Source organism: Thermobia domestica, chromosome 16, assembly GCF_964235325.1.
Source record: "Thermobia domestica chromosome 16, izTheDome1.hap1.1, whole genome shotgun sequence".
Taxonomy (NCBI): domain Eukaryota; kingdom Metazoa; phylum Arthropoda; class Insecta; order Zygentoma; family Lepismatidae; genus Thermobia; species Thermobia domestica.
Genome location: NC_137469.1, coordinates 179,988,122 through 180,010,465, shown reverse-complemented (window position 1 = coordinate 180,010,465; position 22,344 = coordinate 179,988,122). Strand labels below are relative to the sequence as shown.

At 34.8% G+C, this 22,344-nt stretch overlaps 1 protein-coding gene across 1 annotated transcript in view; it reads left to right on the top strand.

Annotated features, from left to right (window-relative positions):
- The window catches only part of LOC145673521 (23 kDa integral membrane protein-like), an 83,209-nt gene that overhangs the window by 21,918 nt on the left and 38,947 nt on the right, over positions 1-22,344 (top strand). The window contains exon 2 of the mRNA XM_081743298.1: positions 10,954-11,145. Coding sequence (XP_081599424.1) covers positions 10,954-11,145 — 192 coding nt within the window. The remainder of the gene's footprint in view (positions 1-10,953; positions 11,146-22,344) is intronic.

Here is a 22,344-nt window from a genome sequence, read left to right as displayed (position 1 = left end):
TTAATGTCTTCGACTTCGTGATTGAAGAAAGATATAATTTACGAAAACACCAATATAAAAATTAATCACTCAATATTTATCTTTAACACATATGTATAATGATTTCACTCAAAATATATTTATTGAAATGAGATTTTGCTCTTTTGAATCAAATGCCTAGACATGGGGTGAATTAATATATTTTATTTTTCAAAAGTTTCAATTCACAATTTATGAAATACTTACGTATCATGTTTAAGAATATTGAAACTGTTATATTTACGATAGCCCATATTATAAAAGAAATAAACGCTCAATAACAAAAATGATATTTTATCGAAATGTCAGCTTATATTTTCAGTTACACGAATATAGCACTTGCACATATTTCACTTTGGCTTTTGTTTTAATATATATATAAAGCTTTGCTTATATATAAATAAGTCAAATAAATTAATTGCTGAAGGAATAAAAATTAATAAACAAGGAAATCTTTAAAAATCTAAAATAATAAATAAGTAAATAAATAGAGTGTATCTGAAGAAGACAAGGGTAGTTGCTGAATGATAATAGGTTTTTAGGGATTATTTTTTTGCTCTTACTCACGTCACCATACCGTTTATGTTTGGGGTCCGACACGACAACGCCTACTTGATTCTCTCTGTTGGGTGCTACGAAAAAGAGTGATGTTGTGCTACCAAGGAGAGTGCTGCTAACGAAAATTCTGCGCTGCAACTTAAAAGCATCATTCGATACGAGACAAAAACTTGGGCGATATAATAAATGACAAAATGTAAGGGGGGCCATCCACTTATAAATGACGTGCAAAAAGGGACGATGATTCTCAGCGAAGATTATCAGAATCCTGGAATCCTGATGAGTTCAAACTTCACGAAGAAGTAGTATTTTGGTTATTATTCCTCTTCTTTCTTCTAACAAGAGTTCCAAAGAATACATTATAGTTCCTTTACGTTTCGTAGAAACGTAGATGGGCTATATAATACCAATGGGCTATCTCATACCTTTGGGCTCTCTCTTTTTTTTAATGATATCTTTACAATACAATGCTTCAAATATACTACATTATTTTAATATAAATTGAATTTATATTACTGACATACTATTCAATTTTATATTTGCTACGTTTCTGTGACTCGTGCCATAAGAACTTAAACTAAACATTTTCATTACACATGATTATATAAATTTACTTTTCAGTACAACATTGTACAAAATAAAAATACGAGATTCAACAACTATATACATGTATATGCATATTTACAATTAAAGACTTATCAAGAAATTTTCCCTTAGATATTACTGTCATTAAATAATATTTTAAAATGTTTTATTCGAGTTATCTTACTCATATTCATAAACATTATCATATTTATAAACATCACATAACAAACAAATCCATAATAACACAAGAAATACGAAAATAATTCTTCTTACAACTAAATAAAGACATTATAACACATTGCATATCAAACATATTATTAAAGTAGCATTTTATATAATTTGTCGAGATTCAATTAAAATTTCTCAGCTCATTCGAGCTTCACAGCTAAACTTTTACAAAGTAATAATTCAGTTGTGCTTCTCTCTGACCACTCGACATGGTCTGCCTTGCTACATTTTTACTCCCTTCCTGAGATGAGGGTGAATGCAGAGCATAAGGTTAAAAATTTTAAATAATAAAGATAGGAATTTTGAGAAAATAGAATACACCGGGCTTTACAAAATATAATATTACCCAGTAGTTGGAGGGAAACTCATCTCAATGTCTTAGCATACAGCTTGGCTGGTTTCTCCATTTCCTTAGGAAAACAACATCAACGGTCATTTGGATGTCGCATAGCTGGTCACAGATGCCTGCTCAAATAACTTTAAAAACTTGACATACTGTCTTTCTCTCTTTTTTTTTTTTATCATGATGTTGTTTGGTCTAAATACACTTATTCAACAAAATGTGAGGATCTTTTAGATTAATCAATGCTAATTCCAACGCGTCAAATTAACATAAATTTTTGCAATACAATAAATTCAAATATTGATCATTATCTAATAGCTTTTCTAAAATTTTAATTATTATTCTATCGTTAACACGTGACTTGACGTTTTGGGACAAACATACAGGTATTGCGGTTAATGCATTGCAAGTGACAGTTTCAACACTACTTTCCAAATCTGAATCTTTAAACTCATTTGAAATTACATTGTGGTACTTTTCTGAGCTATGTTTAACTGATAAATCAAGCCAGATTTTCCGAGTCGAATTTGAGAGTTTCCACAACTTAAGGCGATCTACAGAATGAGAACCAATAGATTTTCCGGTCAATGCATCCAATAATTCAAATACTTTTTCTGACAAGTAAGCCTTACGTTTGGGTGAATCGAGTTGCTGACTGACACACATATGAGAAAGTAGTACTAAATATGGTCAGTATTTCAGTGAAGTTGTAGGTGCGAAGCTCCAGGAGTTTAGGAGATACAGCTACCAGAACATCATATGGAAGTACAGAATAGTCTTCATACAGTTGGAGGTAAAAGCTCTGTAAGACCTCTTGTAACGACAAAAGGTCAATAACAAATATATGGGTACATATTAGGACTGAGGGGAAGTCATATAGTAAGGGTATACCTGACGGCGGCCATCTTAAAATCTGCCATTTTGAATTAAGGTTAAGTTTTTAAAATAAGAATAGGGTCATGTGATACATGATTTAAGGCTCAAATTTAATCAGAAGAACAATGGTGACGTTAATTTTGATTTACGCGCAATTGGTAAAATGTTACAGGGAAATTAAATATTGTTGCAGCATATATATTAGTCCTTTACCCCACCTTGTAAAGTCATGCACTCTTTTCTGAACTACATATTGATTGTACTAATTGAGGAATTTTCTGGAAGAAAGACCCAAGTTCAATTATGACTCAATTCCACTTTAGTCATTTTTCCTTAAATTAACAACTTGTTTATGCGATAACAAATGCTGGTTAACGATAAAGCAAAAATGGTTATACCGTTGGATTTATGGTAAAATTTGCTATTAATAAGGTGTTAATGTTATGCCTTTTGTTTAAAACTTTCGTCTGATTCAAAATGGCGGATTTGAACATGGCCGCCATCAAGGCAACTCTTACCATAGACCTAATATTTATCCACCTGCTTTTTATTTAATTATTATCATTAACACAAAATTTGCAAGGTGGGGTAAAGGACTAATACATATGCTGCAACAATATTTAATTTCCCTGTAACATTTTACCAATTGCGCGTAAATTAAAATTAACGTCACCATTGTTCTTCTGATTAAATTTGAGCCTTAAATCATGTATCACATGACCCTATTCCTATTTTAAAAACTTAACCTTAATTCAAAATGGCGAATTTCAAGATGGCCGCCGTCAGGTATACCCTTACTATATGACTTCCCCCTAGTCCTAATATGTACCCATATATTTGTTATTCACCTTTTGTAGCTACAAGAGTTCTTACAGGGATTTTACCTCCAACTGTATGAACACTATTCTGTACTTTCATGTGATGTTCTGGTAGCTGTATCTCCTAAACCCTTGGAGCTTCGCACCTACAACTTCACTGAAATACTGACCACATTTAGTACTACTTTCTCATATGTGTGTCAGTCAGCAACTCGATTCACCCAAACGTAAGGTTTAGTTGTGAGTATGATGGCTTATTCACAAAAGGTTCATTCGTATCTACGCTTAATTGTGTACTCAAACTTATTACAACGACCAGGAGTATTCTTAAAAATTTTCTTATGCTTCAGCAATAATTTGAACAACCTTTCTTTCTCTACCTCAGATAATTTAGCTTCATTAACTTTTGCCTGAATTTCCGAAACAGAAGCAAATTCACTCTTTGACAGATTAACATTTGCACTACAAACTACAACTGTATTTAACATATTACAGTGCGATTGTCGGATTTCGTTATCAATTTCCGAAATTTGTTGTGATTAATATTGAGACAAAAATTTATCCTGACTGGCAATTTCTAAATTCAACCCTTTCATTTCTTCTTCATTATTGCAAGAATTTCGAACTTTAGTGTAAATGTGGTTTGTTTCAACGACATGATTTATCCACTCTTTTTCTAAACTACGTTTTATATTATCAAATTATTTACTATGGGACATTCTAGATTTACCTTTTCAATCTCGAATAAGCATTCCGATTCATCGTCAGTATCACTAACAATATTTACATTACTATTATCAGCTTCAATTCAAATTTTACCTTTTGCTGCTTTTCATTTTTAGTGAATATTTTAGTAACCTTAAGGTTATTCCCTACACTACTTAACATAGGTACAGTTAGGCCGGCTATACACTATAAGATAGATCCTAGGAAATCTCTTACGATTTATCCTAGAGTCAAAATCTCAACGTGTATGGCAACAGATCCCATGTCATTTCCTGTGTTCTGAACGATCCTATGAGATTTCTCTTGTTTAGAGCACGCTCTATTTCGGAAAGAAAATTCGTAAGATTTCGATTTAAGCGACATCAGGTGAGAGAAAGTGAAAACAAAACAAATGAAAACACAAATGAAGAGGTATCTTCTGATCGTGCAGGTTTACTTTAGATGTACCACTCGAAATAATTGTTGAAAAATTATAATTTGTCACTATTTCCTAAATGATTTGCGTTGACCGACATGAAAATATCTTACATAGCATAGATAAAATCCCTGAAGGGGACCAACAAAAGCAATTGTTGATAAACTACAATTCTTTTATGATTTGCGTACAAATACGGGGTCAAGATATATATATAGTATAAAAACTATAGTGCAAAAAACGCAAACCAAGTTGTGCTAGGTTGTTTCTAGAAAGTACGAATGCTATTTAACCGAGTCAGAGCAGGGCTAAGCGGAGTCCCGAGCGTTAGTGAGGGGGTGCGAGCGAAGGAAGCAGGCGCGTCAGTTGATGTAGTGAAAACGAGTGCGTTTTGGCAATGATACGAGTTTGAATAGCACTTGTCATGGTATCGTGGTAGTAGCGCTCCACTCGTAAACATAAATTATAGCTTATGTAAACTATGCAGAAATACACCGGTGGTTGAAAATAGTAACACCGGTCAACTTTCATATGCACTCACTTACGTAAAAGTTTCGCAGAAGGGGTCCAGAAGTAAGCAGAACATACAAAATTTACAGGAGAAATGGAAGATGCAAGTACTTAGACCTAACACAACCTAACTAAATCTAACCTAATGAAGTTAACTAGCTTAAACTAACCTAATATTAATAGAAGTAAGCGAAATTCTATCACTTTTTGAAAATTGTGTTGGACCCATGTACTAATATAATCTAACGTAACATAACCGTAACTAACCTGAACCAACCTAAACTAAACTAATGTGAATATAAACTACCGAAATTGTAGCATTTCTTAGAAAAAATAGCTGGACCCTTTCTGCTAAACATTGTCTCACCTATTTTAACCGTCGTTAAAACATTTATAATGATTTTACACTAGTAACCCTAGAGTTGTAAACATAAAATACAGGTGTATTACTTTGTATTTAATTATGTTGCTTCCAAAAAATTTGTTCCTTATAAATATGTCTTTTCATGCAAAGTATTAAATTTTACTTGTAAATCTTCTAAAATGTGGTGCGCCAAAAGTATACCAGCACACTTCTGACTTATACTTTTTTTTAAAGAGGTATATAATTTAACAATATAGCGCCTGATATTAATATCAGTGGGATGTGCAGTGTGGTTAGCATAGTAATTCTTCAACTTTATACTTTTATTAAATAGAACTATTTCACAATGTTGATATACATCATTCGGTCAGACAGGAAAAATCTTCACGTGTATGGCACACAAGGGTAAGATTTCCTACAAGATATGTCATAACATTTTTCCGAAGATAAATCCTAAGATATTTCCTAGGATTGATCTCGTAATGTATAGCGCGCCTTACAGTTTCTCATTCCTTTTCAACAATGACAGAGTTACTACCAAAATCTATTTTAGCCTTAGACTGAGTGAGGAAATTTCTCTTCAACAAGCATTCTGTATTTAAATCAGAAACAACTAACACACATACGTCAAAAGCAATTTTTCCCTATTTCGATACATAATACAGTTTCACGTTGCACCTGTTTCTTTTTCTTTCCAGAGAAATCTACCAACAGAACATGTGGAGCAGGTCGCAAGCGAGGGTGGGAAATTACAGAGGCTATTCGTTTCCATGCCTCTAAAGACAATAATGTAACAGAAGCTCCAGAGTCGCACAAGGCAAAAATAGATTGATTGAAAACCTGTACCATTATCCCAGCTGATCTAGATAAAAGCTCAATAACAGAAATGATATTTTATCGAAATGCCAGCTTATATTTTCAGTTACACCAATATAACACTTGCACACACTTCTTCACACCGAAAAATCTGTAGAGTATTTTACTTGTTACCTACTGCTCATAAGTTGTTTCTCTAGGATAATTTTGTTATTTCTCATGTAGAATCTCAAAAGAATAAAGCAGATGGGGGTCTCACGCGCCTTCGGCGCGATCATACAATTACCCTCAGCCAATCAGGGAGCTCCACCTGGCAGCCAGTTTAACAAAACCTGGCAGCCACGTGGGAGCATCTCAGTTCGAGCAAGTTGAGGGTGATTGTAGGGTCGTGCTAGATGCGCGCGTGGGATTTCCTACGACACCATTGTTTGGTAGCGAACCACGCTTCCTCTCGCGGGCTAGCTTATGTCACTTTTTGTACTCCTACACCAGTACATAATGTTGAATCATATTAAAATACCAATAGAAACTGTTATTGTCACACTATATGGATAGAATCCAATTTAACTATTTTTTTCACTTATTTTAGAAATTATCATAACATAAAATCTTCAAATCACTGCAGATGATAATAGATCTTTAGGGATTATTTTCTTGCTCTTACTCACGTCACCATACTGTCTTTGTTTCGGGTGTGACACGACAATGCTTACTTGATTCTCTCTGTTGGGTGCTACGAAAAGAGTGCTGTTGTGCTACCAAGGAGAGTGCTGCTAACGAAAATTCTGCGCTGCAACTCAAGAGCATCATTCCATACAAAACGAAAACTTGGGAAACATAATAAGTGACAAAATTTAAGGAGGGCCATCCACTTATAACTGTATGTATCTTAGAAATGTGAGACATTTAGGAATAGGTCAAACTATTGGAATTCGCTATTCCGTTTTCTTTTTCCTTTTTGTCCTTTTCCAAGGTTTTAAATACTTTGCTTTTCAAGGGTTAATGTGCACACAATATGGAAAGAACTGCACAGTCCTCTGTCGGTAAAGCCCATAAACTGTAAAGAGAAAGTTTCAACTGCCACTGTAAGATAGAATATCTAACTGTATTTTGGCTATACTGTTGGCGGTTAACATTAGTTCTAATTACCCGCAGGGTTTGTTGTTGTATAGGTAAGGAAACCAGTCACTGTAAAGGCGAACAAAATTTGAAAGATATCACCTGCAAAAATTTCCGTCAACGTTAAATGAGCTTCGTAGAATACTATGGGGTATAATGTGACTTTAAAGCAATAGTGGATATTGAAGAGTGAAATGTAAATGTAATAGAAAAAATAAAACTACGAGGAGAAAGTTTCAAAATCTAATCGCGATTACTTTGTACCGGTGCAAAATGACTTCTTAGATAGGAAATTATTACTGATGGTACCTCCTTCCTTCTAATTTTAGGTGAATTTTCTATCTAGGTAGATGCCGTAGTGGATTTCATGTTGGAAAATAAATTACTGTGGCGAATTCAGAAAAATAATTTGAAAGTTACTTGGCTCAGAAAGGCTTCGTTTTTTTAAAAAAGAAATCACTAGAATTTTTCGGGGGATTGTGTTGGGGCTTGAAGCTTATATGAATAGGAATAACTAACATTAGATGTGTTTTAAAAAATGCTGCATTTTGGGTAGGCTTCAGCCTTAAAGCCCCAAACGCCGTAAACCTTCCACTGATACGTTTGGGATGAAATTCTGGGACATAAAGAACAACCAAGTAAAATCAGTTCACAGGGATTTTTTCTGTTCCTCAGTTGGCATGTTTGTGGAACATATACTAAACTATCAGGTCGTGGTTCGTGTGCTCTGGGGCGTCCGAAGAAAATTTTCTATCGGGGACCCATTCCATGGTTCTATATTACTTCTGCTATTTAATATATCGCACTGCTGGTGGAAGACTGTTAAAAGTCAAAATTACACATTTGTGGGAACATGACTTTTAAAGTTCATTATTCTATCAAAATCGCTTCATGGAGTACTGGTACTTCTGCCATCCTAGTGTTAATTTATTTAGTTATTGTAACGTGGCCGTTACAAGTAACAGGAAAAAAATAGAAAATATAACAATAAAAATTAATTCTAAGATGAATAATTGTTAAATAATATTAATGTATTTAATTTAAAGATGTGTTAAAGAAGAAGACACAAACTTTAAAAATAGGAGAAAAAGAAAGAATGAAATAACGCTTGTAAGAAGATTTCCTTTCAATTCAGAATCAATAGCTTCAAGGTCTTGGCTTATGCGCTAGTAGGCGTTTGCGCATGGTCAGAGCCTTGCGACCGCAAGCAGCTTGCCTCGGCTAGCTGACTTGGGTAGGAATTTTTCAACCGTACAACATCAGGATTCTTTGGTTGTTTAAATGGTATACGAATCGAAATGGACTTATTAGCTTTGCTTCGGATTTTCTTGTTCTTAAAGTCGTTGTTATAGAAGAGTGTGTTACTGCATTGAAATAAGAATAACCCTTGTATGTGATGATTATGATAATCCTAATACTTAATTTAGTGCGATATTACGTGTGTCTGTTGTTCTTCAAAAACGAGTGAATTTAGTGTTGCTTAAAAAGTTGGTAAGAGAATTGGAAGGGAGGCTTGGTTTAGCTCTTTCTGTTTCTGTTAACAAGCTAAATAAAGAGAAGTGCTTTGGTAGTACTCAGAATCTCAGAATTATAATTGTTTCCGAATTATTTCTCATTTTTGTAAATGTGGGAAATTGTAGTTTAACGTCCCATTTTTCTCATTCAGTTACCGTTTCAAATTGGGATCGTTAAAACAAAAAAATGTGAGTATAACCTCACTATATATTTGATTATTCTTGTTTTAATGTTGAGTCCAAGGCAGTTGAGAGCAGGAGAATTCCAAAATTCAAAGGTAACAAGGTGGAAATTCAAAGGTGAGTGACTTTTTTAATTTTCTAGTAAATTGTTTCGTTTGCGCCTATTATATGTTAATGTAGGTTGTCTTGTTGGCTTCCATTTGGTTAGAATTTCCGAGAATTATACAAAGATTTAACGCGAGTAATCTCGGTAAATCCAGGGGAGAAAAGGTGGAGGGTTTATACCCGAAACCTTGGAAGTGTACATATTATATTGTGTTTTTTTCAGGTTTGAAGTTCCTGATTTTGGTTAATAGAGTAACAACTGAAATTCCTATTAACTTTGATTGGAATGAGTATAAACTGAACGTGAAAATTATTTCTTTTTTTTTCTAAAAAGTAAAAATTGTTTGACATGTTCGAATTGTTTGAAAGTAATGTTTGACCGGTTTGAGACTGATAATTTTCTTAAATTACAATGTCTTTGATTAAATGTAATAAAACCGATTGCGGTAGCTTTTCGTCGTAACATTTAATTTGCGAACTATTTTGCGTAAATTAGTTAAAATATTATTTGCTGGTATTTATTTCCTGATTAATTATCTACGGAAACATTTTTGATTATGAATGAAAAGGAAATCTTCATTAAGTATTGATTAAAGGTGCGAATTAGTTTCTTATTTAAAGGAAAGAAAAGGTACTAGCATTAAACAAGAGAGGTCCTTGACTGGCCTGGAGTATAGATATTAGCGTCAAACAAGATAGGTCCTTGACTGGCCTTGAGTATAGATTCTAGCGTCATATAAGAGAGGTCCTTGACTATATTGGAGAATATAGTTCAATGTTTAGATTTAAATATTTGTGACACATCAGATGATACTTTCTTGAGATTACAATATGTTTTTGAAATTATTTTCACTCCTGAAACTACATGGATATAATATTTGATGGATCCAGATCTGACTTGGCAGCGAGGAAAAACACAATTTATTGTAAATTATTGTAATAAATATTCTTCCTGAAATTGTTGTGTTGTTATTTGCTTATATAATTAATATTAATTTATGTGTTACTACACCCTCTGGATTTCCGAAAAAAAAAATAACAGCTGAGCTTTCTTGGTGTTTGTGCGCGTAAAGCCTCTTCTGCAGCCATGTTTAGATTTGGTTTTTCCCACCTAGTCCGATAGGTTGCGGATGGGGGCGTTCCATTATCTTTGTTCGAAAATACAACCAGGTTTAGCTCGCTTCTCTATCTCTCTCTCTATTCTCGTTTGAGCGATGATAACTCAAAATATCCATTTTTTTGAGTTGTAACACTTTTCCACCGGGCGTGCGATATGTGGTCTATATTACGTATACATTTTAGTGCAATAGGTAGCGAACCCCACCCAGCCCCCTTCGGCGCCCATGTCTGTGTTGGTAAATAAAATACATAATTTTCTTTACAAATATTGGTAAGTCATACTAAGTGCCGATACTGGTACCATCATTCTATTATCAATATTTGTAAACTGTAAGCTGTTTTGTGTAGAAAGTGAAAGTATAAATATGGGAGAAAAACATTGCAGAGAAACATTATGTTCGTATGTTGAACATACTTTTTTGTATGCGGAGCAAAGTAATCTCAGCTATGGGATTACTTTGCGCCAAAGTTTATATTTTAATAGCCATAACCATACTTACAGTTCACTAATGCACTTGGACGAATTTTCTTTAATCTCCCTTATTTCTGGTGCAAACTAACACCGTTTTACAGTACTAAAGACCACTTATTCTTTAAAAGATAATTAAACCATTGAAATGTTACTGTTAAATTGCACTTTCTGTTTTACTTTTAAGGTTGCTGGTATCGTTTTCATCGTGTGGCCTTCTATAATAATTGATAAAGGGAAAAGTATAAGTGCTTACTGCATTGATATCGGCTCCACTGCTACACTAGCAATTTTGATAGCTGTCGCTATATTACTATTTATCCAATCCAGTCTTGGTTGTTGTGGGGTATTTTACGAAAACGCTTCATGTCTCAGAGCTGTAAGTAATTTTTTAACTACTTCATTTTTACGATTTGTATTAAATTAGGTAATGACAAGAAAATATATTTCAAACTATTTGTTTTACGGAAGTTTTGTAAGTAAATGGATGACTTGTATAATACCTAGATGGACGTAATGTTCATTATATGTTTTGGTAATTGCAAGAATGAGTTGAAAATTAAGTTAATCCCAAATCTAATATTTTGTGAAAGCACTTAGAAATAATGCCACGTGACGAGCAAATGACGAAATACAGGGTTAGCGTAAATGATTCATTCATTTTGAAAAGGCTATATTTTTAAAAGTGTTACACGTCCACACATGAAAAATATATAAAAAAAACCACAAGCTCACCAAGTGTGTATTGTGTAGAGTTTGGCATCCCTTTATTAACATATTCAAGTTTGTGACTACCTAAACGATGAACTTTTGCATTGCTGGATTAAGCGTATTGGTGAGAATGACCTAGTTTGTCTCCCCTCCCAGGTCTAATGATTCAACTTCTTCTTGTGGGGGTACGTTAAGGACTTTGTTTACGTACCCACACTACCACAATCCTTAGTCAAGTTCAAAGAACGCATCAGTGCTGCAGTGCAGACAATTGAAAGGACTATGCCACAAAATGAAGAGCGTGAGGCAAGAACATGGTGACCCACAATTTTACTATTTTAAGAAATTGGAGGTTTTCTGCTATACAATTCAATTTCAAAATCAGAAAGCTGATTTTTCACATACGACTATACATGATCAAAGGGACAAGATTAGACAAAGCGGTATGCGTCGCTGTTTATCTGGTGCTGCATAACTCAGCAATTAAAAATTTGTTGATTACCACGTTCTTGCCTCAAACACTTCAAATGTATGGAATCAGCTTGAGTATCGTCTGAATATGTGTCGTGTCACCAAAGGGGCACATATTGAACATTGTAGAGGGTGTATAAATGTGTTGAGTTTGTTGTTCTTTTTACAGGCGTATATCTTTCATGTGTGTATGTGTGATACTTTTGATAATATAGCGTTTTCAAAATGAATGAATCATTTATGCTAGCCCTGTACAGCAAGGGTAGCTCGATAAAGAAATTTCAGTGCATCAGTGTACACAGTGAAATTGCTTCACGGAAACTGGTGGTACCGGGGTGTACGTTAGAATATGCAAGTGTAGATCTTTACATACAATGTGTAATACTGTTGTACAGGGGTATACGTTAGAAGATGCAAGTGTAGATCATTACATACAATGTGTAATACTATAACAATAAAACTCAACATGTAATACTAAAATCTAGCTGAATCGACAAGCTTTTATGAGAGTACTGAGGAAAGCAAGCTGCCAGTCATTGTGAAAGGAAATAACAACGGTAGTGTTGCCAATGCGATCTTGTAACGCCATGTTGAGTACACCGAATATTCTGCAATGCTCTAGTGAATGCTGCAAACCTAAATTTGTTTATATTGGAAGCTTAAAGCAGACTTAACAGTAAATCACTTTGTGCATGTGTATGGATGAGAGGAGGGTATTAATACATAAGATTTTGATAGAACAACTGAAACGTAAGTCATCAAGACGAACTTCATTCAACACCTCTTGGGAAGATTTGTCAATTCTTAGGCTTTGCTATTTTAGCATAACAAAATAATATAATAGGACACTTAACATACTAGAAAATACTAAATGATCTTAAAAAGTTTAAAGTCTAGCCCATTATCTCATTTATCATACGAACAAACATGGTAAGTTTGAAATATTATATCAATATTCTAGTGTCTGTTAGCCATACTTCAGTTGTTTTCGGCGTTCGGTTATAGAAGGTGAGGCGTTCGAGGTTCACTGAAGAGACCGAATATTTTTAATCCAATCCTTGCTTTTGTATTCCTTTTGTTGGGATAAGTTGAAAAAGTATAACAAAGATAACTAATATTAAGAAACTTTAAAACAAGGTGACAAAAATATTGTAAAATTTGGATTGGTAGAGCCAGGGTAATAAAATCACAGTCCAGAATCGACTTACACTACAGATTTATCTATAAAATCTTCCAAATAGCAACAGATTTACTGAAAGACCACTTTTCTCTATTTGTAAAGTAGAAATTAGGTAGCCAAAGACCATGCAATCGTGGAGACGATCTATACAAAGCCCCGAAGCAGGCTAAGCCAGGAGGAAAAGGATAGACAAGACTCCCAAAGCACACTAGAGGCTTTGGGGTAGATTACTCGCAGTGCTCCAGGCAAAAAAGAGGAGAGAGACCAGAAAACTGGTGAGTGTAGGCTGATTGCTGTCCAATATACAGGTGTCCCAGAGAGGCTGTGGTGGTGCTGCTGTTCTGTCGTCATGTGACTTGCAGAAGGTGCTGGTGGTCCGTCGTGTGCTTATTGTAGTAATAGTCGTGATGTATAGTACTCCGTCGTAAATATATGTGGTGATGTTTACAAACAGGACTATATGATATTGTTTGCATACAGAAGCATGCGTACAGTGGGCCACAGAAATTCTTGATGTACAAAATCCGTGAAATAGGCAACCCAGCTAACGCCTGCTTCAAGATTAATTACGCCTGGTAGTAGCTAGTACAGCAGCGTGAAGTTGCCCCCAACTGTTAAAAGCACAAATCGTAGAGAGTGTTTTCGTGCAGAAGTTGAGCAAAACGCTGGCTGACGAAATGACAAAAGGGAATCTTTGGATACTTGTACTCGCAGTACTTCTTGTTTGTATGATACACACGTAAAACTATACACAGCCACTTGAAAAAATATACGGATATCAGAGGCGCTGATGAGAAGATAACAGTCGGAGGACTTAGTTAATCTTATAATTAACTCAACCTAGGATTATATAAACAAGTTTACTTAGTTCAAATAACTATACATACCCGCGTATCAGATAATATACGGATAAATTATGCGGTACGCATGGTAGGTTATTTTTTAACTAACTCAAAGCTTTGCGCTGAGTTTTGAAACTATTAACATTAGTCCTACCTGCAAATCAATTAAAAGTATGGATGAATCGTTTGGGGGGAAGAAACCAATCCCCAATAAAAATATTGGGGGTCTAACAGGGCCTGAGCTCCTAGGTTCCGGCGGTACTGATTCATACGTAACACTACTTCAAAAGAAGAAAGTGTTGATTTCATCATTCGTTAAATAATTTTTGAAAATTATAATTATTGGTAATTTATTTGTAATGGAGAACTTATTCGTATTAAAGTAGGGCTATTTCCCGTTAACTTGAAAATATAACTGAGGGTTCGTGATCTATATAATATTTGTGAAATTTTACACATTGAAACACAAAGAGAAAAGCGGAGAATATAGTGTGAATAAACAACAATTTAAAAATGCATGAAATTACGGATAAAATCAAATATAGAATCATTGATAAATTTAACTCTGCAACTCGTTTCCCCAATTCGTTTTTCTTGGTATGTTTTCAAGATCACTGAATTTCTCCACTGGAGATTATCTTTCATTTAGCAGCATCCAACTTGAGCTCAGCATTGGAAATGAAACATTTTAAAAAGGGTAAACAGCGAAGGAGGAAATCGAACCCGGGCCGCCAGATTAGAAAACTACCACTCTAACCGCTCATCCAAAGCGATACTTCTTTCGATTTACCTAAATAAAGTCTTTTCTGTTCAAAGCAGTAGTTTGTTAATAGATTCATTGGGAAAACACAGGAACATGAAATTGACACGGAGGGCATTATATCACTATTCACTACATTATAAACATTACAGACTTTTTAAAAACAAAATAGAAAACTCCTTTATTCTGAATCAAATATGGCGCGTGTATTATACTCACAAACAAACTTAAAAAAAATCAATTGATGCGTAGTAATCGTGGTTAAGTGGTTCGACCAGTAATCTGAAGGTAGTCGAATCAAATCGGATCCACGAACTACCAGTACATTTTTTTACTTTAGAATTTTTGATGGCGATCGATCGGAGATGAGACACGTTTTATTTTCTTCTGATATTTGAATACTCGGATGTTTCAATACTTGAACTATCAAATTTTTCAGGAATAAAAATAGTAGTAATAATAACTATTATTATCTCATAGAAGATTAAAAGTTAGGAGCTTATTATCGCTCAAGGCCTAACATTACAACCAGAAATGTAACCGTTGCAAGAATATTTCGGTTTTGCTTAGTGTTCCTCTCGAGAAGAGGAATTTCTCATCTCGTTTCTGATACAAAATGTACAAAATTGAGACGAGAGTTAACATTTTACATTCAAGACGAGACAAGGGAAACTCAAATTATCATCTTGATGGGAGATGGAAATCGAGACGAGACAGAAAGTATCGCAAACATTTCTCGTTTTATCTCGATTCTCAAAATAGTGTATGCCCATTCTTTAAGTAAAAATTACTTTGTAGACTGAATCTTATACGCTATTTTGTAACTTTGTATTTTGGAGCTCAAAGAATTTATTATGGTCTGTGTAAGTTTTTTTTGTAGCAAAGCTTTTATAATTACTTCTGCATGCCCTAAAAGTTAGTTTATTATATCCTTACTGTTCAGTGATATTAAGATATTTTTATTACAGTTATCTTCCTCAAAACGTACAGTAGAATACTTCCTACACGAAACTTCAGTTGAATGCTTTGGTTTAAAATTTTGGTAGTTGCAGAGGTGTGTTTATCTGTAAGTTTTGTCTAATATTAGGGCAACTTTGAAAGTTTTAATACCATAATAATAATAATAATAATTATTATTATTACTGAAAATTTAAGACCTCAATATTACGTCCTATTACAATGTAAATAAGGGTAATGAAGTTTATAGGAAAAGAAAAATAAAGGGTAAGAGATAGTGATAAAGAATGAATAAGAGAGAATAGTGTCCGAAAGGAAATTAGAGGGGAGAAAGAAGGTGTCAGCTCCAGGACAAGATTAATATCAAAACTCCGGATGCCTAAACAGAAAGTAAGTAGGATTTGTCTTCACTACGATACATAGTAACACGCTTTCTTTGGCTAAAAGACTTTGGATTATGTATGAGTTATATTGATATTTGAACAAAATATACATACAAATATAAGAAAGAATAGTTCCTATTTACAAATGTCGGTTGAACGGATATATGGAAAGTCTTGGAAATGCGAATGAAAATATTATTTCTAGCAGTAGGAGTAATATTGGAAGACGTTCGGAATAATTGCTCGGATACAATATCGTTTCAGACACATTTATGAGTCATACTAGGCCCTAAGTATGACCATTAGGGATTGTATTCATGAATTGTTTACTAAACACGTTACGTTTTCCACCGCAGTACGAATCAAGGTTGTAGACAGACATGTGACGTCAATTTGCTAGTATTTCCCCTGTGAAGAAAGCTGTCTCCACTCTAACTTGTAAGACCGAAAGAAATTGAGTATTTTTCGTATTATTACACATCAGAAGTATGAATATTATAGTTCATAAAAACAACTTACCGCAGCGAGAATTGAACTCGGGACCCCTGAATTACGAAACGAATGCTTACGATACTACATTAAGACTTCTCTCTCAAGTAAGAGTCAAAAAACACTCGTTTATGAAGCAAATTGCACACGTTTACGATAACGACGAAACACACTGATTTCCGTCATGATAAAATACTATAATTGAGAGACTTCAAATGTAAATTTAAAAAATAGGCATATAGTTCCTCAAACCACTTTCTTTCTGATTCACCAAAAGTATCTTCGTATCTTGCTAAAATTGCAATTACAAATATCAATATCCCAAAATGCCTAAAGTTCTTTTTTCGCTTACAAGGAGAAAGCAGACTTTGGTAAATTAACATACGAGCCATTTTTTCCAAGGTGATTCTGAACATTTAAAGTGTTCATATTACAAACTGGGAGAGCGCAATGGCCTAATATAGCATAGAAAAAGCGTCTTAAAGTTTTTGACTCGCTGCATATGTCGTATGTTGCACAAATTTATTAAGTGGCGGCGTGGCAGAGTCAGAAGCATTTGCGACTGACGTTCCAAGGGTTACGGTTCGGTTCCCATTGGTGGCAACTTATTTGTTTTTTTGTTTTTTGCTTCAACCAATAAAGCAGCCGCTTGTAGCTACAAGTAAAATGTTAATTCTCTATAGGTTTATAATGAATTAAAATAATAGCAATATTCAAATCAGCTGTAAAATCTTTCAGTATTTCATGGTAACTGGCAACAAAATATGATCTATTTCGTAAATATATTGATATCACGTGTTATATTATGGTTACCAAATTCACTGCATAAAAAATGTTCTTATGCCTCGTGTCTACATCTGTTGAGAATGTGTGTGTATTACAAGCACTGGCACAAATGGCACGGGGGGGGGTTGAGAGGGACATGTCCCCTCCAATCTTGGAACTGAGGGATTGTGCCCTCAATAACCCGATTTGAAATGTGTTTTGGGGGAGAAATTTGATGAATTGTGTCCGATTCCCACAGAGGAAAATAAGATGAAATTGATATCCTCCAGAATAAGCCTCAAATCTGCCCGCCTGACAATGATGAAGACAACTCTGCTCCCCTGATCCTTCACAGTATTGTTTTTCAACATCATAAATATTTTGAACATTGCTTTAGAAAATATGGGAACGTTCTTCCCGTCCTCTCCCCCTTCAATATTGGAGACAGATTTTCGCCGCTTAATAGAAGTGGAATAAGGAGTAATCCCCTTTGGTTATAGTAACATCCAGTATTACCAAAGATGATTCCTTCTCATTCCCTTTGTAATATTTACACTGTCAACAGATGTATTCGCGAAGCGTCAAGAATATTTTTTACACAACGACTGTGATAACTATAACATAACTCTGATATCAATATATTTACAAAATAGATTACAAGGGGTCAATTGGGAAACACGAATTGCCTTATTTTACATATACAATATCTAGACACAACTTCAATCGCTTCGATCCACTCCTTCCCGTACTTCCACGATAATATTTACTTTTTGCGGAAGAAGCCTTGGCCCCAACACTGTTTCTCCGCACAAGCTAAAAACACATGTTTGCTTTTTTTGCATATTGTCCCTACAAAAGATTCGTTGTAATCATCCATTTCTTTAGGCACTTCTGACGTTTAGATAATTCGTAATCAAAGGTTTGGAAAATTTCAAGGAAAATACAAAACACATGTTACCTCATTTTATTTATACAATATCTGTGCACAATTACATTCACTTCAGTTCACCACTTCTTGCCTCTAGGGCGTCAACTTTCACAATTTTGGGTAGAAATTTTTGCACTCTAAAACAGTTTTTCCGCAGAAAATTAAAAAAAAAAAAAAACAAATATTCGTTTACTTTTTGCCTATTGTCCCTACAAAAAGTTTCGGTGCAAATCTTCATAGCCTTTTGGCGCTCTTGACATACTGTTATTAGCAATTTTGATATTTCACGGCTTTCCGGAATCCGTGCCCACTTATTATTTTTTTTTTTCAGCAAAATGTGAAACACATTCCCTCATTTCGGGTCTAAATATCTATGCACAATTTCATTCGCTTCGGTATACGTTTTCATTTTCGGGCGTCAAATTTCAAAATATTGGATGGGCGCTTTTGTCCACTAAAACCATTTTTTCCACAAAAAAATAAAAAGAAAACACATATTCTTCTATTTTTTGCGTATTGTTCCTACACAAATTTCGTTGCAACTCATCATGTCTTTTAGAAAATTCTGACATAGTGTTATTAGCACTTTTGATATTTCGTGATCTTTGCGTTTAATGTCCGACGATTATGCCTGTTAGCTTAAGGGGGACCATGATTAAAGCAAGTTAATTATGATGGACAAATTAGTGTAAGGAGAAAATGGGAGGATATTTTAATGTCCAGAGAAAACCCACGAGCACGATGCTGTCCACTTCAAGCTTACTTGCCATGGGAACGAACCAAGTACCTCACCCTCAGATCATAGTTGGACATGGTCGGTAGGTTAGTGGGTCGATTTTTCTGAGTCAACCAGCGGGCCGAGGATCAACAGCATGTGATCCACTGACATACAACACCCGCCATGACCAACTGTGCTCCACCGAACCACTCTTACCTACCGAACTACTCTACTTACTGCATTGCAGACAGTATATTCTGAACATTATATTTTTATTTCACCCTCGGCCATAGCCGTAACAACTAAATACACATTTCTGATTTTTTGCAGTTTGCGAGTGTGCAAATCTCCTAGTGTATCTATTGTGTTATATAGTAATAGAAGGAAATTGTCACTTTGTTGGAATTAAAGAGGAAGAAAATTGAAGAAGCAGCTGAGGTTAAATTAATATCATGGCAGTCAAGGTGGAACAAAATGAGCCCTGCGGGGCTTCTGACCCGTTGTTACTACTACTACTATTACTACCTATACTATGGATTCGTATAGCAAAAGTGCATGCGTAATGTAAGTAAATAACTTTTTTGATTTACATTGAACACCTTGGAATATGGAAAGGAACTAAGAGACAGTTAGAGAAATTTATTAAAATAATTTAGGATAAAAAGGGATTAGGCTAGAAATGGAGGTAGAAGAAGAGAGGAAAATCAACTTCATGGACATGACTATAGAGAAAATAGGACGAAAATTCGAAACAAGATGGTACAGGAAAGAATGCGATTTGTTCTTCTAACAGGTGTGGCAACTTCATGCTGCTGTTCTAGCTACTCTACAAGGCGTAATTCATCTTCGAGTAGGCGTTAGTTGGGTTGCCTAACTCACGGACTTTGTGGGCCACAGAAATTCTTGATCTACAAAGTCCTTGAGTTAGGCAACCCAACTAATGCCTGCTCGCAGATGAATTACGCCTGGTAGAGTAGCTAGAACAGCAGAATGAAGTTGTCCCCAGCTGTTAAAAGAACAAATCGTAAAGCGTATATGCGTATGAAATAATATACGGATAGATTATGCGGTATATGTATTACGATATTTTTTAAGTAAACATAAACCCTTGCGCTGAGTTATGAAACTTAACAATAGTCATACCTGCAAATCAATTAAAATATGGATCGATCATTCGGGGAAGAGCTCAGCCTCCAATGAAAATTTTGGAAGTCTTACAGGGCCTGAGCTCCTTAATTCCGTCTCCACTGATTCATACGTAATACTACTTCGAAAGAACTTGCCCGAATTCATTATTCGTTAAGTGACTTTTGAAAATATTGGTACGCAGTAATTTATTTGTAAATATTAAAAATGCAAAATTCGATAACCCTCAAACGAGATGGAGAACTTATCCGTACTAAGCGTATTTCACCTTAGGTTGCAAATATAACTGAACGTTTCTGATTTGTATAATATTTGTAAAAATTTACACATTGAGACACAAGGAAAAAAGGGCAGAATATAGTGTCAATTAACAATAATTTAGCCTAAATAAAGAATATTTTCTGTTCGCTCAAAACAGTAGCTTGTTTATAATCAAATTGATTGCCAAAACACAGGAATATGGAATATGTCGAGTCCTTACATTGGCTCACAATGGGAAAGTAAATGCAAATGTTCAATATTACAAGAATAATACAATCAAGTGGAATTATGCCTTTGCAAATACTTTTATACTAACATAGAGAATGAAACTAATCAATATTTGAGCTTATTCGGTTGACAATGTTGCCAACCTTGTACAAAGTGTTATGGTTTCAAATAGCAGCTTATGATTGCTGACATCAAAATATTCCTAAATATGCGGCATTGTCTTGCGAAGTTTGGGTGTGGCATAAATGAAAGCTGCTTCAAAATCATCATCACCACCACACGGCAGAAGTTCACGTGATTCGTTTTTTACGTTAATCAATACTTCCACGTCTCATATAGTCTTGCTGTTGAAAGGGACGTTAAACTCCAAATCAACACAACTCATTAAGAACATAGTTCTGAGTTAAATATCAACTTGAAACCTCCCTCATCCTCCTGGTAGAGCGTTCACCTCTGGTGCATAGAGTCCTTGGTTCGATCCCACTTGCACAAAGTGACATTTGTGGTGGGGAAACACCGTTTGTGCGTGGATTTTATCAGGGTTCCCCTGTTTCCTCCCACTTTCTTCGTTCCACAATTTACATTCATTCCTCATCATCACCGCCTCCTTTACCTAGCGGACATATGCATGGGACGTCTGACTTAAAGACTTAATTTCATTTCACTGAAAAATTAGTATAATTCATAATCTGCATCTTTATAAAGCAACTTGAACAATCGTATAGATGTATAATGCTTAAAATTTAATTAAATATCAATTTTAGTAATCTGCAATATGTTAGGTTTCTCATTTATTTAGATCAAATGTTTAGTTATTATATACTGTATAGCAAGAAACAAAAATGAAATGTTTAGTTTTACGTCCCACGGTTATACCGGCTAGTCTAAAGGAGACGGTGATGATGAGAAATGAATAAAATGGTAGAATGAAGAAAGTGAATAAACGGGAGAACCCAAAGAAAACCCACGAGCAAGATGTTTGTCCAGCACAAAGTCGATATTAGCTTCTATATAAGACACAATTATGTATAAATTTGGCGTGGGAGGCCCTGGTTCGATTCCGGTGGGAGCTCATGTGGTTCGGATTCCATGTTAATCAATAGGTCCCGTCTCATATAGCCTCGCTGCTGAAAAGAACGCTAAACTCAAATTCAACTGAACTAAACAATTATCTGTACATTTAATTTAATTAGGAAATCGGTATTATCATAAGAGCAAGTTTATGAAAACCAAATGTATAATAATGGTTGTATATAAAATAGAGTTCGCGTAATGTTGCAATGCCCAACTAGGGTTGCAATAGTGGAAAGTTCAAACTGCCAATCTCATCATTCTAATTATTTCACTTTAGTGTTCATGTTCCAAAGTTGTGCCCGAAATGCATAGATATATCAGCAAAAGCAAGCAAATAGTCGCTGCTCAAACGGTGAAGTCATGGACTAGTAACGAAATTATGGACTCCGTGTACGAATCTCGCTGCTGTCATAATTGTTCATAGTCGGGATTCAATTGCTACGAAGCATATTTTTACTTTGATGAAGCATTTAAATCTCTTCCATTTCTAACAGTAGCTTCTATTTCTATCAGTGTGTGAGTTAGTTGCTCCAACAGCTCATAAAAGTATTTTTTATTTGCAAACAGCCAAATTCCACTCCTTATTTCGATGTATGTTGTTTTACTTAAAATGAGCACTGCACAACTGTTTAGTATTTTGCTCCACTTTCCTTCAGCCAACTTTT